The sequence below is a fragment of the Choloepus didactylus genome, chromosome 7, assembly GCF_015220235.1.
Source record: "Choloepus didactylus isolate mChoDid1 chromosome 7, mChoDid1.pri, whole genome shotgun sequence".
NCBI lineage: Eukaryota > Metazoa > Chordata > Mammalia > Pilosa > Megalonychidae > Choloepus > Choloepus didactylus.
In genome coordinates, this window is record NC_051313.1 from 128946371 (window position 1) to 128966222 (window position 19852).

Below are 19852 nucleotides of genomic sequence, written 5' to 3' on the forward strand. Positions count from 1 at the left end.
ACATACAGAGGAAGCTCGATAAGACGGTCCAGATTTCTCAGTAGAAACATGGAGATGAGAAGGCAGTGGTATGATATATTTAAGATACTGAAAGAGAAAAACCACCAACGAAGAATTCTATATCTGGCAAAACTGTCCTTCAAAAATGAGGGAAAGTTTAAAATATTTTCAGATGACAGACACCGAGAGAGTTTGTGAACAAGATACCTGCTCTACAAGAAATACTGAAGGGAGCACTATAGGCAGCTAGGAAAAGACAGGAGAGAGAGGTTTGGAGAAGAGTGTAGAAATAAAGACTATCAGTAAGGGTAAAAAGAGAAAGAGAGGAAAAAATAAAAATAAAATATTACATATAAAATCCAAAAGACAAAATGGTAGACAGTAGACGTTACGTTGAGGGAAATTAGCCAGAAACAAAACGACGAATACTGTATGGTCTCACTAATATGGACTAACACTGATGACTGAAATTTGAGAGTTGAGAACACAGGTTATCAGGAGATAAAAAGAGGTTAGAGATCAGTTATTTGATGAGTACAGAAGGTACAACAGGATTGATTGTACAGAAGCAAAAATGGAATGGATAGCATAATACTGTGTGATGGTAATACAATATTGTAAAGACTATGAACAAAGATGAATGTCAGTACAGTCGAAAGAGGAAGGCTAAGTGTGTGTATGAAACCAGAAGGAAAAATAGAAGATAAAGACTGGGAGTGTATAACTTAGCAAAACCTAGAGTGGTCAATGACGGTAATTAAATGCACAAATTTAAGAATGTTTTTAAATGAGGGAGAACAAATGAATGTCAATATTGCAAGGTATTGAAAATTGGATGGTATAGGGGAAAAAATAAAATCAATGCAAATTAGAGTCTATAGTTAATGGTAACACTGTAAGATGCCTCCATTAATTATAACAAGGGGAATTTACCAAAGCTAAATGTCTATAAGGGGGGATATAAGGGAGTGATATGGGATTCTTGGTGGTGGTGATGTTGTGTGACCTTTTCATAGTATTTTGTTTTTATTTTTTTCTGTCTTCTGTATTTTTCTTTTTTCTTTTTTTTTCTCCTTTTCCTCTTTCTTTGGGGAAGAGACGGAAATGTCCTTGTATATATTGTGGTGGTGAACGCACAATTACTTGATTATACTGGGAATCACTGATTGCTTATTCACAGTGAATTGTATGGGGTATGAATAAAACCATTAAAAAAATTAACAGAGGGATTCAAGTGCTGGAGAAAATGTGGAGAGAAGGATATACCTGTTCCCTGTTAGTAGGGAAGTAGAATGGTGCAGCCCAGCTGGAGGGCAGAGTGGTGGTTCCACAGGAAGTTAACTATGGGGCTGCCATATGGTCCTGCAACCCTGTTTTTGGGTATATACTTGGAAGAATTGATAGCAGGGACATGAGTGGACAATGTACACTGGTGTTTATGGCAGCCATGTTCACGATTCGCAATGGATGGAGGTGGCCTAAGGGTACATCAACTGATAAACAGAATAGTGAACCATACATACAATGGAATACTGAGAGGTGGCAAGAAGAAATGAAGTTGTGAGGTATGCACCTAAGTGGCCCTTGAGAAGAGTATGTTGAGTGAAATAAGGCAGAATCAAAACGACAAATGTTTTAACGCCTCACTAATATGGACTAACTATAATGTGCAAACTCTCAGAATTGAATCTGAGTGCATAGGTTATCAATGGAAAGCTTATGGTAAAGGTTCCTAGATTGTAAGCTCTTACAACAGTCACATCTACTCATGAGTTGGAATGGTTATCTCTAAATTCTGAGATGATGAGCTGTTTGTGTATAACCTTGTCAGTCCCTGTAACTTTGGGTATCTGTGTGACACCTGAGACTCAGAGCCCGAGTTCAGCAGCTATGAATATCAGCATTACCCCATACAGCAAATGTTAAAAACAGCTGAAAAAGGGATCAGACTTCAATTAGAGATATGAACAAAATGGACTTGATGGGAACTAAGTTAATTCAGACTAAAGAGAAAAGGATGATATTGACTAGTTTCAAAACCTCAACTTCTGCGTGAGACCGAAGGAAGAGATGTTTATTGGTGCAAAATCTATACTTTCTCTAGCATGCTATGTAACTTATCTTGTATGGTCAGTTTATTCAAAAACCATAATTACATGGAACCTTGAATAAGGGGGTGAGATCTGGTTGGTTGGTACAGGTTAGCATGAAGCCCCGATATATCACAGAGTATTTTGGGCAGAGAATAAAAAGTATTTTCAAAGCCTCTTTGAGGGTCTGGGGAAAAATGTGTAAACATTAAACTTCCCCACCTGGGGAATTCCTGATATTCTCGCAAGCATTGGGGAATAACATTGTATTAGGCCAAGTCCTCGATCTTGGGGCTTGCCCTTATGAAGCCTGTTTCTGCAACAGAGAGACTAAGCCTACTCATAATAATGCCTAAGAATCACCCCCAGAGAACCTCTTTTCTTAAAGCTCAGATGTGGCCTGTCTCTCTCTCTCTATGCCCACTTGGCAGGTAAACTCACTTCCCTCCCTGCTATGTAGGACCTTACTCCAGGGTATATATCTCCTTGGTGACATGGGACATGACTCCCAGGGATAAGCCTGGACCCAGAATCATGGGACTGAGTAAACCTTTCTGATCAAAACGAGGAAGATAAATTAAACAAAGTAACATTTCGTTGGTGAAAAGATCTCAAATGGAGTTGGCAAGTCATTCCGGAGGTTATTTTTATGCATTATATAGATAACCCTTTTGAGTTTTTAGTGTAGCAGAATAGCTAGAAGGAAACGCCTGAAACTGCTGAACTGCAACCCAGTATCCTTGATTCTTGAACACGATCATATCTACATAGCTTAGAGGTGTGACTGTGTGATCGTGAAAACCTTGTGGCTCATACTCCCTTTATCCAGTGTATAGACAAATGAGTAGAAAAAAGGGAGATAAAAAGTAAATGAATAATAGTAGGAGAAAAGGAATATGAGATGTTTTGGATGTTCTTTTTTACTTTTATTTTTATCCTTATTCTTATTTTTTGGAGTAATATAAATATTCAAAAAATTGATTGTAGTGATGAATGAACAACTATGTGATGATAGTACAACTGACTGTACGCTTTGGATGACTGTATGGTATGTGATATATCTCAATAAAATTGGATTAAAAAAACTACAATGAGATATCATTCACACCTACTAGAATCGCCACTATTAAAAAATACAGAGAGGTGGCACAAGATGGTGACGTGTTGAGGAGTGGAATTTAGTCTCTCCTCTACAGCAGCTAGTAATTAAACAGGAACTATATGAAACTGTTTTCGGGGTCTCCAGTGACCAGTCACACATTGTACACAAGTCTGGATATAGTGAAAAAGCTGAGACTGCAACGAAGTCTGTTAAGTTCCCCCGACCAGGGGTCTGGCGCCCCTCCCCGCCTAGACCTCTCAGACTGTCTCACAGCTGGCTCCCTGAAAGGAAAAAAAACAATCTGCTGGGAACAAAAAGGGGGCTCAACCCAGTCTCAACTGGAGAATTAATTAACAAATTAATTAACTTTTCAAGCTGGGGGTGCTAGAGAAGAGCTGGGCTCCAGGAAGGGGGTGCACATACCAGGGGGCACCCATTCCCTGGATCCAAAAAGGCTGTTTTTTTCCCCCTACATTTTGCCCCTCCTCCTTTCTTGCTCTCTGACTCAACTTTTTACACTTCAATAACCCCCTGGCAAGGTCAGAATTAAAGCTGTTGGAGAGTAATTATCCAGATAATAGCCAAAAGGGCAACTTTAAATGCTCTATTCTGATACTGACAAAACTTCCAGGCTGGGGAAATGCTTTAAAAAGGGACTTTTTTCTTTCTGTCTTTTTAAAATAACAATTATAAGTAGCTCTTTTCAGTATCTGCAACTGGCCTCTGAACCCAGAAAATAGAGCTGAAATAGGCAAAGCAGTGAGCCTGGTGAGGAAGACAATTCCCTGAAGGGCATTTAACCTCCCCAAGAAGAGTGGGGCGTGGCCCAGCTCCAGTGGCAGCCCTCCTGGGAACTCAGACCCCAGGGGCTGGAAATCAGAAACCAGCTTGAGACAGCCATGCCCCCAACAGTGTCCAAGTCAGCAGGAGAATTAAAGACACCACACCTCCTTACACTGATGAGGGAGCTGCAGGCTGGCAAGCATCACCTGCTGGACAGGATAGGAAAAGCACCAAGTCTAGAGGCCTCATAGGAAGGTCTCATTCACAAGGAAACTCCATGTCTTCCTTCTGAGACCTGGGCCTCTCTGGACTGGGAAAACCTGATGGGGGTTGACCATATCCGAGGAGACCGTCTCATAAAAAGGCTACATAGAGGCATAGCAAGAAACAGAAAAACAAGAGGTGAAAAATTCTGATCAACTAAATAGAACCAAAGTTAGAGGTCTAAAATAAGATGAACAGAACACCAAAGGATAGAGAACAAAGCCAAACAAGAAAACCCCAGGTAAAAGAGTGAAAAGAAGTTCCAGAATAAACTAATCAAAAAAATCAAATGCCTAGACAGCTTAACATAACAAGCCATGCTAGGAAATACAAAAATATGGATGAGCAAAAGGAACAAACTAATACTTCAACTGAGATATAGGAACTGAAACAAATAATTAATAATCAAACGGAGCCCCTAATTCAATTCAAAAATTGAATCAGTCAGCTGAGGGAAGATATGGCAAAAGAGAAGAAGGATATAAAGAAGACACTGGATGACCATAAAGAAGAACTCATAAACTTGAAAAAACAAATAGCAGAACTTATGGAAATGAAGGGCACAATTGAGGAGATGAAAAACACAACACAGGGAAAAATAGTAGACTTAACAGGCAGAAGAAAGGATCAGTGAACTGGAAGACAAAACATTTGAATTCATACACACAAAAGAACAGATAGTGAAAAGAATGGAAAAATATGAGCAGGGTCTTAGGGAGATGAATGACAACATGAAGTGCACAAACATATGTGCTATGGGTATCCCAGAAGAAGGGAAGGGAAAAGGGGCAGAAAGAATAATAGAAGAAATATTTCCCAACTCTTTTGAAAGACAGAAAATTACAGATTCAAGAAGTAGCGTGTACTCCAAACAGAATAAATCCCAACAGACATACTCCAAGACACTTACTGATCAGATTGTCCAATGTCAGAGACAAAGAGAGAATTCTGAAAGCAGCCAGAGAAAAGCAATCCATCACATACAAGGGAAGCTCAATAAGACTATGCACAGACTTCTCTGCAGGAACCATGGAGGTAAGAAGGCAGTGGTATGATATATTTAAGATACTGAAAGAGAAAAACTGCCAACCAAGAATTCTATATCTGGCAAAACTGTCCTTCAAAAATGAGGGAGAGATTAAAATACTTTCAGACAAACAGACACTGAGAGAGTTTGTGAATAAGAGACCGGCGCTACAAGAAATACTAAAGGGAGTGCTACAGGCTGATAGGAAAAGACAGGAGAGAGAGGTTTGGAGAAGAGTGTAGAAATAAAGATTATCAGGAAGGGTAAAAGGAGAGAGAGGAAAAAAATAAGATATGACATATAAAATCCTGAAGACCAAAAAGTAGAAGAAAGTACTGTCCTTAAAGTAATAAAACTATATGTTAATGGATTAAACTCCCCAAAAGAAGACACAGACTGGCATAATGGATTAAAAAACAGGACACATCCATATGCTGTCTACAAGAAACTCACTTTAGACACAAGGATAAACAAAAGCTGAAAGTGAAAGGTTGGAAAAAGATACTTCATGCAAACAACAACCAGAAAAAAGTGGGAGTAGCTATATTAATATCAGACAAATTAGATTTCAAAAGTAAAACAATTAAAAGAGACAAAGGACACTATATATTAATAAAAGTGTCAATTCATCAAGAAAACATAACAATCATAAATATTTATGCACTAAGCCAGAATGCCCCAAAATTCATGAGGCAAACACTGAGAACACTGAAAGGAGAAGTAGACACCTCTACAATAATAGTTGGAGACTTCAATACATGCGCTCATCAATGGATAGAACATCTAGACAGAGGATCAATAAAGAAACAGAGATATTGAATTGTATGATAAATGAACTAGACTTGACAGATATTTATAGAACACTACCTCCCCCCCCAAAACAGCAGGATACACTTTTTTCTCAAGTGCTCATGGAACATTCTCTAGGACAGACCACATGTTGGGTCACAAAGCAAGTCTCGACAAATTTAATAATATTGATATAATACAAAACACTTTCTTGGAACATAATGGAATGAAATTGGAAGTAAGTAAGAGGCAGAAGATTGTAAAATTCACAAACATAGGGAAGCTAAACAACATCCTCTTAGAAAACCAGTATGTAGAGGAAGAAATTACAAGAGAAATTAGTAAATATCTCAAGGTAAATGATAATGAAAACACAACATATCAAAACTTATGGGATGCAGCAAAGGTGGTGCTAAGAGGGAAATTTATTGCCCTAAATGCCTATATTAAAAGAGAAGAGAGAGCAAAAATTGAAGAATTAACTATTCACATGGAGGAACTAGAAAACGAACAGCAAACTAACCCCAAAGCAAACAGAAGGAAAGAAATAAAGATTAGAACAGAAATAAATGAAATCGATAACAGGAAAACAATAGAGAGAATCAACAAAAGCAGAAGTTGGTTCTTTAAGAAAATCAACAAAACTGATGGACCCCTAGCTAGGCTAACAAAAGAGAGAGAGAGAGAGAGAGAGAGAGAGAGAGAGAGAGAGAGAGAGAGCGAGCGCGAGCGAGAGAGCGAGAGTGCGGATGCAAATAAATACAATCAGAAATGGGAAAGGAAACATAACTACTAAACCTGCAGAAATAAAGGAGATAATGAGAAGATACTATGAGCAACTATATGCTAATAAACTAGACAACTTAGACGAAATGGACAACTTCCTAGAAAAGCATAAACAACCGACACTGACTTCAGAAGAAATAGAAGACCTCAACAAATCAATCACAAGACACTGAATCAGTCATCAAAAAGCTCCCCCAAAAGAAAAGCCTAGGATCAGATGGCTTCACGTGTGAATTTTTCTCTCAATCAAGAAAAAATTCATACCAATCCTGCTCAAACTCTTCAAAAAAGAAAGCTACCCCACTCATTCTATAAAGCTAACATCACCCTACACCAAAATCAGACAAAGATAATTAAAAAAAAAAAACAAAAAACTATTGACCAATCTGTTTAATGCATATAGATGCAAAAATCCTCAATAAAATACTCGCAAATTGAATCCAGCAGCACATTTAAAGAATTATAAACCAAGACCAGGTGGGATTTATTCCAGCTATGCAAGGCTGATTCAACACAAGAAAAACAATTAATGCAATACACATTAATAAATCAAAGCGGAAGGATGACATGATCATCTCGATTGACGCAGTAAAGGCATTTGACAAAATTCAACATTCTTTCTTGATGAAAACACTTCAAAGGATAGGAATAGAAGGAAACTTTCTCAATATGATACAGGCAGAAAACACTCAGAAACTAGAAAACAAGACACCTGAAAGCCTACACACAAAAGAACAGATGAGAGAAAAGAATGGAAAAATATGAGCAACGTCTCCAGGAACTAAATGACAATACAAAATGCAGGAATGTACTTGTCATGGGTGTCCCAGAAGGAGAAGAGAAGGGAAAGTGGGCAGAAACAATAGAGGAAATAATCAATGAAAATTTCCCATCTCTTATGAAAGACATAAAATTACAGATCCAAGAAGCACAGTGTACCCCAAACAGAATAGATCTGAATAGGCCTATACCAAGACATTTAATAATCAGATCATCAAACATCAAAGATAAAGAGAGAATCCTGGAAGCAGCAAGAGAAAAGCGATCCATCACATACAAAGGAAGCTTGATGAGACCATGTGCGGATTTCTCAGCAGAAACCATGGAGGCAAGAAGGAAGTGGTGTGATATATTTAAGATACTAGGAGAAAAACCACCAACCAAGAATCCTATATCCGGCAAAACTGTCCTTCAAATATGAGAGAGAGCTTAAAATATTTCTCTGACTAGCAGACAATGACAGAGTTTGTGAACAAGATACCTGCTCTACAGGAAACACTAAAGGGAGCACTACAGACAGAAAGGAAAAGACAGGAGTGAGAGGTTTGGAACATAATTTTAGGAGATAGTAGCACAGCAATGTAAGTACAATGAACAAAGATGACTGTGAGTGTGGTTGAAAGAGGAAGGTTAGGAGCATGTGGGACACCAGAAGGAAAGAGGAAAGATAAAGACTGGGACTGTATGACTTAGTGAAACCTAGGGTGCTCAACGATTGTGATAAAAGGTACAAATATGTTTTTACATGAGGCAAGACAAATGAATGCCATCATTGCAAGGTGTTAAAAATAGGGTAGGAGTGGGAGAAAAATACACTCAATGCAAACTAGAGACTATAATTAACAGAAACACTGTATTATCCTTCCTTTAATGTAACAAAGGCAATATACCAAAGCTAAATGAATATGGTGGGGGGGACATAAGGGAGGGGTATGGGACTCTTGGCATTGGTGATGCTGTCTGACTCTTTATTCTACTACTTTGGTTTAATGCTATCTTTCCTTTTGTTGCTTCCTGTCATGTTTCTTTTTTTCTTTCTTTTTTTTCTTTTGTCTCTGTACCTTCTTTGACTCTTCCTCTTTCTTTGTGGAAGAAATGGTGATGTCCCTATATAGATAGTGGTGATTGTGGTGAATACATAAATACGTGACTATACAGGGAACCATCGACTGTTTACTTAGGATGGAATGTATGGTATGTGAACAAAACCATCTTTTAAAAAATGGGTTAATGAAAAAAACTTGAGGGTACTATATCGAGTGAAAAAAGACAAACACGTAAGGACAAATATTGCAGGGTCTCACTCATAAGAACTAGTTATAATATGTAAACTCATAGACATGAAATGTAAGTTACCAGGGTATGGAACGAGGCTAAAGAATGGGGAGCAGCTGCTTATTATGAGCAGAACGTTCAATTAGGGTGAACTTAAACATTTAGAAATGAACAGAGGTGATGGTAGCACATTGTGAGAATAACTAACAGTGCTGAATGGTGTGTAAAGGTGGTAGAAAGGGGAAGATCAGAGTCACATATATCACCGGAAGGAAGCTGGAGGTTAAACTATGGGAATATATAAAACAGTGAATCTTGTGGTGGACAACCTCCGTAATTACTGTACAAATACTAAAAATCTCTCTCAGGAATTAGAACAAATGTATGACACTATAACTAGAAGTTAAAAATAGAGGGGCATATAGGAAAAAATATATACCTATTGCAAACTATATACTACAGATAGTAGTATTTTAACATTCTTTCATCAACAGTAACAGATGTACTATACCAATACTATGAATCAGTAATGGAGGGGGGCAGGTTAGGGACATGAATGGACATTTGCACACTGGTGTTTATGGAAGCAGTATGCATGATTTGCAATGGGTAGAGGATATGAGTTTCCTTTTTTTTTTTTTATCTTTATTTCTTTTTTGGAGTAATGAAAATGTTCTAAAAATTGAAAAAAAATAACAGCTGTTATTATGGTACTGTGGGCAACTGATTGTACAGTTTGGATCTTTGGATAATTGTATGGTTTGTGAACAATCTCAAGAAAAACAAAACAAAACAAAAGAAAAACCAACAACTTTTTTTTTCCCATAGAAACCAATATGTCAAAGTGCTGACTGTGATGATAAATACACAACCGTATGATGATATCGTGAACTTATTGTACACTGTGAATAATTACACTGTATGTGACTATAGCTCTATAAAATTGTATGAAAAAATATAAATAGGGATAAAAGTTCTGGTGAAAACATGGAAAGAGGGATGTACATATTTACTGTTGGTTAGGAAGCAGAATGGTATAGCCTTTCTGGAGAACAGCGGGGTGGTTCCGTAAGAAGCTAAGTATGTGGGTGCCTTAAGGTCCTGCTACCTCATTAGGGGGCATTCACTTGGAGGATCTGAGAGCAGGGACATGAATGGACATTTGACACTGGTGTTTATGGAGGCAATATCCATGATTTGCAATGGGTAGAGGTGGCGTAAGGGTATATCGACTGAGGAACAGAATGGTGAACTGTTTTGCGTGCATACAATGGAATATTGAGCAACTGCGAGAAGGAGTGAAGCTGTGAGACAGGCAGGAAAGTGAATGGAACCTGTAGACAGCATTCTGAATGAACTACACCAGAAACAAAGGCAAACACTATAATGCCTCACCAATATGGACTAACTACAATGTGTAAACTCAGAATTGACCCTTAGAGCACAGCTTATCAGGGGAATGCTTATCGTAATGGTCCCTAGATTGTAAGCTCTTACAGCAGTCACATCTATTCCTGAACGGTAATGGCTATCTCCAGATTCTGAGATCTTGATCCCTTTGTGTGTAACCTGTTTGATCCCTGGAACTTTGGGTATCTGGGTGACACGTGAAACTCAGAGCTAGAACTCGGGAGATATGAATGTCAGTATTAGAACATATGGCAACTGTTAAAAAAGCTGAAAAAGAGTCCAGACTTCAACCAGAGATATGAATGAAGCAGATGTGGTTAGGACTAGGGGAAAGGGTAAAGTTCAATACTAACTGCATTTTAAAGCCTCCAATTCCATGTGAGACCAAGGGAAGAGATGGTTAGTTGGTGCAAGAGCTATATTTCCTAGACAATTTAACTAGTACAGTTTGTTTAAATACCATAATTACATGGAACTTTTAAGAGGAAGTGAGACCTGGTAGGTTTGCATAGGTTAGTGTGAAATAGCAACATCCCAAAGTAATTTGGGGAGAGAATAAAAATATATATGCAGGGTCCCCCTGAGGAGCTGGGGAAAAATGCAGAGGTGTTGGACTTCCTCACCTGGATTGTTGCTGATGTTCTCACAAACATTTTGAGGACTGATGGTTTGATGTGCCAAGCCCTGTATAACAGGACTTGCCCTTATGAGGCTCATTACTGCAAAAGAGAAGCTAAACCTGCTTATAATTGTGCCTAGGAGTCTCCCCGAGTACCTCTTTGTTGATCAGATGTGGCCTTCTCTCTCTAGCTAAGCCAACTCAGTGGGTGAACTCACTGCCCTCCCCACCGCTACATGGGATCTGACCCCCAGGGGTGTAAATCTCTCTGGCAATGTGGGATATGATTCCCAGGGATGAATCTGGACCCGACACCGTGGGACTGAGAACATCTTGACCAAAAAGGGGATACGAAATGAAACAAAACAAAGTTTCAGTGGCTGAGGGATTCCAAACTGAGTCGAGACGTCACTCTGCTGGGCACTCTTATGCACTGTATAGATAACCCTTTTTAGGCTTTAATGCAATGAAATAGCTAGAAGTAAATACCTGAAACTATCAAACTACAATCCAGTAGCCCTGACTCTTGAATACAATTGTATAGCAATGCAACTTACAAGGGGTAACGGTGTGATTGTGAGAGCCTTGTGGATCACACTCCCTCTATCCAGTGTATTGATGGATGAGTAAAAAATGGGGACAAAAAACTAAATGAAATATAGAGTAGGGGGATGATTTGGGTGTCTTTTTTTACTTTAATTTTTTATTCTTTTTTCACTTTTTCTGGTACAAGGAAACTGTTCAACAAATAGATTGGGTTGATGAATGCACAAGTATATGATGGTACTGTGAACAATTGTACACTTTGGATGACTGCATGGTATGTGAATATATCTCAATAAAAATGAATTTAAAAAAAGAAGAGAGACAATCATAACAAAAAAGAAAACCAAATGAAAAATAGGGTGGGATGTGGGGAATGATTTGGTTGTTCTTTTTTTACTTTTTTTTTTAATTCTTAGTCTCACTTTTCCGGTACAAGGAAAATGTTCAAAAACTATATTGGGGTGATGAATGCACAATTATATGATGGTATTGTGAACAACTGATTGTACACTTTGGATGACTGTATGGTATGTGAATATATCTCAATAAAATTAAATTTAAAACAAACAAACAAACAAAAAACTATCTGGGTTAGAAAGTAAAACTAATTACAGAGGGACCATAAGTGTAAATGGACTCCCAGTAGCTGATTCAGCTGATAGTCAATTTTACTGCCACAGATGGAAATGAATTTCCCCCAAATAAACAACTAATTGAATTAAACAACAACAACAAAACAGAAACCTGCCAAGTGTTGGAGAGGATGTGATGAAATAGTAACACTTATTCACTTTTGGTGATAATGTAGAATGGTGCAGCTGCTGTGAAAGACAGTTTAGTGGTTACTCAGGAAGCTAAGTATAGAAATGTCATATGATCTGGCAATCCCCGTACTAGGTACATACTCAGAAGAACTGAAAGCAGGAACATGAACAGACATTTGCACCCCAAAGTTCATAGCAACATCATTCAGAATTGCCAAATACGGAAACAATCCAAGTGTCCATCAACCAATGAATAGATAAACAAAACGTGTGTGTATATATATATGTGTGTGTTGTGTATGTGTGTATGTATTTGATGGAACATTATTCAGTTGTAAGAAGAAATGAAGTCATGACACATGCGACAATATGGATGAACCTTGACGATATTATGCTGAGTGAAATAAGTCAGATACAAAAGTATAAATATTGTATGTTCTCAGTACTATTAACTAAATATAACTAGCAAACTCAAGGTGTTAAGATCTAGAACATAGGTCACCAGAACATAAAATGAGGGTGGAGAATGGGGAGCTGCTGCTTAATTTGTGCAGAATTTTTAACCAGATTGAATTTAAATATTTGGAAATGGATGGAGGTGATAGGAGTACATTATAGTGAGTGTAACTAACAGCAATGATATGTGGGTGTGACTGTGGTTGAAAGGAAAGTTTAGGGTTGTGTATGACACTAGAGGGAAAGCCAGAAGATAAAACATGGGACTGTATAACTGAGTGAGTGAACCTACTTCAGGGTGAAAATGTTCTAGAATTGTTTGTGGTGAAGTATGCACAATTTTGTGAATATATTAGAAGACAGTGTACACTTTAGATTGATTGTATGGTATTTTAATTTATCTCAATAAAATTGCTTTAAAAAAAAAGAGAAGGAAGCCCTGATACATGCGACAATATGACTGAACCTTGAAGACATTTTGCTGAGTGAAATAAGCTAGACACAAGAGGGCAAATATTATATAATCTCACTAGTATGAACTAAATATAATGAGTAACATGATATCAATACCTACCGAATAGGTTATCAGGAATTAGAATGAGGGTAGAGAATGGGAAGCTGATAATTAATTTGTGCAGAATTTTTAATAAGGTGGATTGTAAATGCTTGAAAATGGATAGAGTGGTGGTAGCATATTATTTATTATCAGTGTAATTAGCAGTGCTGAATCACACGTGTGATTGTGGTTGAAAGAAGTTTAGGGTTGTGTATGTCACTAGAGGAAAAGCTAGAGAATGAAACATAGGACTGTATAACATGGTGAACCCTGTTGTGGACAATGAAGGTGTTTAATAGTACAAATATAAGAATGTTCTTTCATGAACTACAACAAATGTACGTCACTATTACAAGGTGTTAATAATAGGGTGATATATGGGAAAAAACATACCTAATGCAAACTATGAACTATAGTTGACAGTAATATTGCAACATTCTTTCATCAATATGAAGTGTCAATGCTAAGTGTCAATAATAGGGGATTTAAGAGGTATGAGACTTTTTCAAGAAATGAAAAATGCTCTATAAAATTGATTTTGGTGATGGAAGCACAACTCTGTGATTATACCAAGGCATTGATTGTACATGTTGGATGGATTGTATGGTGTGTGACTAAAACTGCTTAAAGAAACAAAAGTGGTCCATTAAATGGAAATCAAAAACACTCCCCACTGAACAAATGAAAAAGCCAACTGTTCCAAAGTGATGCAAATGAGTTTTTAAAGCTCAGGATAACATTTCCATCTGTACCATAAACACAGATTCTCAAGACCTGGATCTCAAACAATGTCATGTAAGAGAAGGGAATTCTCTTGATACCATGTTAGATGATTCAAAAGTGGTTCAAGACCAAGATGTTAGCCCAAGATTTTGTAATGAATTTGAATAAAATTATTTTGTGACATGTGGGAAAAAAAAAAGTTACTGTCCACAGAGAGTCATAAGTGGTGGTGTTCCATTTGTCTGCCATCCAGTGCTCTACCCTCACACACTGCCACTGCAAAGTCAGTGATATTATGTGATTCCACCTTAATCATAGTACAAGAAGAGAACGAATACGAGTAGGGCAGTGAAAGGGAGAATAACAGAAGAGAAACAAAAGGGAAAAGTGTGTCTTTGTGCTCCAGCTCTACATTAGGCACTGCTCTCCAAAACACCCCTTTAATGCAGCATTAGACAAAAGTGGCCACCTGAGAGAAAAAAAAAAACAATTTGGGAAAATAAGCACAGTCAGGTGTGGCCAGTTCTAATTAGGGGTTGATGGACAAATGCTGAAGAAAGAGCTCTTCAATACTCACTATACACAAAGAATACAAAAAAAAAAAAAACTGATTCAGAAGAAAATAACTAAAAATACTCACCAAAAGAAGTAACATTTCCTGCTTTGTCAAATTTTGTCTGAAAAGAGATAATACAAAAACAAAATATCATTTCCCTCCAACTTAGTATACTATTTATATTATGAGTAATAACATCAAAATATTAAAGGGCAGATATAAGTCGTAACTGCCCTTCTTTAGGTTATCCAGTTATGAGTCAAGAGTTTAAAAGAACCACCCTTTTTCTTTAGCTAAGGACAAATGTGATCTTGGATTTACTTTCTATCTCAGTTCCCCTAGAAATCAGATAAAGAAGGAGTATCAGTTGTGTTATTAGGCAACATTCCATACAGTAAAAATAACCACTGACTGGTGGACTGCATGGGACCAGGAAGACTATGAACAAATTATGGATACCTGGTAAGAAGTCATAGCTCTGCTCTTTCTTGGGTGTTGGTGGCTCTCATAACTGGCCTTGTTCCTTGTGGGGTACTGGGAGCTGTGCCTCTTAGATTGTTACAAGAGATACTGGCCCTATAGGTATGGGGATTCTAAGCCAAGGTGGATCTCACATCCACCTTTGAGAATCTCATCTCCTTGCACTTCAGCTGTCATTGGAGAGCCAGGGAAGTCCCTGGATTGCTGCAAGGACTTCTTCTGAAGAGGAAAACACCTGAAGCTGCCCTGCTGTGGTTCCTGTCCTATCAGCTTCTGAGTAACTTGAACAAAGTGAGGCCTATTTTATGAATCTAAATATCTAGTTGAGGCTAAGAAATCTCCCTGGTAGGTGCTACAGAATCAAAGATTTATATTAAAAGCCTCTTCTGTTAGTTTGAAGGTTTGAAGAGAGAACATGAAGCAGAAAATGCATGTATTTCCTCTAAAGTAGAGGGAATAGATTTCCATAATGCTTGCTAGCAGTCAAGTCTGAAGTGAAATTAGGGTTCATTGCTTGTGTTATAAGTCCTCTATTGTTTCTTTTTTAAATTTTTATTGTAATAACATATACACAACCTAAAATCTCCCCTTTAACCACATTCAAATATATAATTCAGTGCTATCAATTATCTTCCAATTTTGTACTACCATCACCACCACCTATTACCAAAACTTTTCTATCACCACAAATAGAAATTCTGTAACAATTAAGCATTAACTCCCCCATTCTGTACCCCCATCCAGACCCTGGTAATGGAATTTTTTTTCTGATTAAAAAAAAAATAAAATCAATAAAAGCTATGATTTTTAAAAAATGTTTATTTTTGTAAATAGCTCACTTTCTAAACTCTCTTATTTCTAATACCACCAACTGATTTTCTTAAATGCTCTTGGTAGGCAATTACTTCACCAGCAGTGAATCTCCCTTCATTATTTAAATCTGATTTTGTATTCTTCTCTAAACTGGCAAATAATAACATTAAGTGACAGTGATAAATTTTACATGTAATTCTGGGGGTGATCTTGCTCTGTATAGTTTATAAAGAAAAATTCTTATGTTAATAAGCCTAAATGATAATAATGATGTCAACAGCTAATACATATTTAATGATTATGTGACAGGCACTATTCTAAGTTTTACATATATGAGCTAATTTAATCCTCACAACAATTCTAAAAAGTAAATAGTATTCTCTCCCGTTTACAAATGAGAAAACTAAGGCACAAAGATATTAACACAACTTGTCCAAGTACACTCAGTTTATGGTAAGAGGGAGAAATACTAATATAGGAAGTCTGGCTCAGAGCATGAATATATTTTTTTAAAATAAAACTTTTTTTTTTTAATTAAAAGCCTGCCAAAAATGTTGTAAGAATATTACAACTAATTCCTAGTATAACTTTCACCAAGGGTCACCCTTTGTTAACATTTTGGTCCAGTGGTCTTATTTCCTCTCTCTAAATATACATACAGTGTTGTTGTACATATTATTCTTATCAATTTTTTGCTGAGCTATTTGAGATAAAGTTGCAAAGAGCATGACCCTAAAAAGCATGTACTCTTAAATACCACATTGTGCTGCCTCCAAGATGCTCCCGCTTATTATCCTGTATAGCACAGGTTCAAGGCTCTCTATTACTGATAGCCATTAAGGACTTCTAAACAGACTCACAGGGAAATCTTGAGTGCTCAAGTAGGAAGCTCTGAACAGTGATATGAATGACCTGTTCTAGTATTAAAAGAAGAGCTCTACAGTCATTAGCCAAATTTCAAGAACTCTGTTAAGCATCTAGCTGGTACTCAGGTCACTGGCTACCCACAAAACAAAGACAACATAACTTATACTATTCACTAAAAAAACAAAAATTAATATCTTGGCCACAATCTAACCCCATTAACTTAATAAGCATGTGAAGTGCTCTCTATACATTATCAAATGTACCATACATACTCACCACAGTAAACACTGGGGCCACACTGGCTAAAGTGGCTTGAGAGACATCAGAAGTTCTAAACCGGATCATTTCACCTGAAGAATAAATGAAAATTCCCTGTGGTCATACAATTGGTTTTTCACGTGTAGCTGAAATACAATTCTCATAGTTATGCGGAGACCTTCAGACTATTTTACTATTTTTAAAATCTTCTATGCTTTGGGAAAAAGATGAAACTCTCTTTATCGGTTAATTTTAATATTTGGAGATGATTTTGTTAGGTTAGGCAGGGAAGGATTTTTAAATAATTAATGGCTTAGGTGAGAGAATAATTTATTGATCCTAACCATTCTTTTCCTTTCTAATTATTACGATATCTCAGAGTTCGATGAACAAATACATAACACAATGTACTGAGCTAAAAGAAAATGTCCAGTATTCTTTTCTCCACAATTTAAGAAGGTTTTTCATGCAAATTATATACTTCAGAAAACAATGGTTCCAATTACCACCTTATCTTTCAGCATTCTATGATGGGACTGAACTATCAATTATGAAATTGACAAATTTTACTTCTTTTCTATGTATGTCAGATACACTGTATAATGAGTACTTTTGATATACACCATTCAACTGAAATGAAAACAAATCTACATTTGAAAATAAGTCTATATAAAATGCGCAGGAGATAAAAGCAAGTAAATTTATAACTGACAAAAGACACTTTAAAATACTAAACATAAGAGGAATGTAGGTGTAAAAATATCACCAATTATTTTATGCTTCCAAAGTAATGTTGACTCCAGAGAACATGTAAATATATTCTCATTTCTGATCTTAAAGTCCCTTCCAACTATATATATTTAACAGCTTACGTAATTTGTTAATATCTGAGGTTTGCTGTTTCCCTCTACAAAACATAAAGTATAAGGGTTAGGCGAATAAAGGTAGTAAGTTACAAGTTAGACAGTGTCACCAGAATTAAGATTCTGATTCTCAGTACTGATCCTAAAGCTCTCCCAGTAGATGGGCAGAAACTGGGTTCCCAAGCACTGTCACAGATGGGTACATGGAATATAAACCAACTAGAAAAGAATCTCCAATGACAGGAATAAGCATGGTGAAAGAGGCGGTGGTAGTGAGTTACTTTGGAAGGCACTTTAGAGTACAACTGAGAAGAGTACTGTATTTTTGAGAAAGGCATACATTTCAATATCTTTTATTTCTAAGCAATATTAGCATCCAAATTGTCTGAAAATGTTAAAACGCATCACCATGCTTTTGAACTCGGATTCCCACCCCCACTCCTCTCTGGCTGTTTAGCTCTACAATACTTGAAAATAAAGTCACATGTTTTTCCGGAGCAACTCTCACCAAGAAGTGTTTCAGCCTACCTGCGTAACTGGACAATGGTGTAAATGTGTCTAGAAGCTGGTATAAAGAAGGGACAGAAAAACCTGGCCTCCGAACTATCATGATGAGTAAGCGTACAACTCGTGTTTAAAAGTCCTTCTCACAGGAACACTTAAGCGGGGTGGTAACCAAGGCACCAGGTGAACGCGCTCTGCAAACCACAAAGCGACAAACAGGATTTTTCAAGGTTCCAACTATCGTCACAAGATTTGCGAAAAGGAGCGGTGAGAGAGCAGAGAGGTGGGTTGTTTTGGACGCTAGCAAGGCAGTCACATCACGAGCTGGCGGGACGCAGCTTGTCCCGCGCACCTGTGCAAGCTGGCAAATCACCCGGCGCCCAAGGCGGAGCCGGAGACCCAGGCCGGCCTAGGACGCCGTGCGGGGCCGCCACAACCAGGCTAGAAGGTCGGGACGGGGACCTAAGGTCACTCCAAGACCTGCGTCCCAAGGTTGTAGGGTGGGGAGGGAAGGTACCTGCCACGCGGAGCCGGCGGGGCCCGCACAGCTGCAGAGCCGGGCTCCTTCCGAGAAGTTGGGCCGCGCGGCCGCTGGCGGCAACAGGACGAACCCCATGGGTCCGGCCCAAGGCCACGGCACACAAGGACCGCCGGGAGAGTCCCACCGCGCGGGGCAGCAGCCGGGTCAGACTCCGCAGGCACTCCATGGCCCTGGAGCTAGGAGGACGCCGCAGCCAAACACCAACCCTTCATACCCGACACCAGCTCTTAAGCCCGCAACACGCCGGCTCCAGCGGGCGTCCAAGCTGCGGCCGCTGCGTACCGCGCATGCGCGGGGAAGGCCGCTCTGCCTGTTTCTTCCCACGCATGCTCGGAAGGTGCCTTGTGGGGTGCGCCGCGTTTGTCTCGTGGCCAATAGGAGTTTGCGTTCCACTGAAGTGAGGAGGGACGGGCTCCGACAAGGTGGGGCACGTTTACAGGTAAATGATGAGACGAGCTGTCGAAAGCCGGTTAAAGGTGAAAAAATACTCGACATGTGTATAATACTTTGCATTTTCATTCATATGTTGAAATTTGCAAATTAGAAGTGAGGAAGTTAGGAACATCCCCAACTCATTTAATTTATATTTAAATTTAATGTAGTAAAAATAATTGACAAATGGAATAATGTTTTCCAGATTCTTGATAACAAAGATTCTGGAACATGCACGCACAGAATTTATATTCCGTATTTCATCAAATCTAAGATAACATTGTTACAACCCAGCTTAGCCCTAGGACCTAAGAACACGCCAGGCACGGAGTTAGACATTAGTTTAATAGGACTTAAAGGAGTTATGGTTCCAAGGCGTGGCGCCGGGAAAGATGGATGTTAGCGCTCGGCGAAAGCTGGGGGTGCCAGAGGGTGGTTTATAAGGGTTAGGGCGAGAAGGGTGTGAGAACAGAGTTTCTGCACGATCTTGTGACACAAGGGTGTGGAGATTTGTTATCAACAGTGACGGGGAGGATAGTTTCAATACTTTGTTTACAGTACATTTTTC

General features: G+C 38.3%; 1 protein-coding gene across 2 annotated transcripts in view; it reads right to left on the bottom strand.

The window, feature by feature from the left end:
- The window catches only part of MRS2 (magnesium transporter MRS2), a 58254-nt gene extending 39130 nt beyond the window's left edge, over positions 1-19124 (bottom strand). For both annotated transcript variants that reach the window (XM_037844572.1, XM_037844573.1), the window contains exons 1-3: positions 18829-19124; positions 16963-17036; positions 14611-14647 (exon numbers count right to left, since the gene is read on the bottom strand). In XM_037844572.1, coding sequence (XP_037700500.1) covers positions 14611-14647; positions 16963-17036; positions 18829-19018 — 301 coding nt within the window. In that variant the 5' untranslated portion in view covers positions 19019-19124. The remainder of the gene's footprint in view (positions 1-14610; positions 14648-16962; positions 17037-18828) is intronic.
- Positions 19125-19852: the final 728 nt, after the last annotated feature.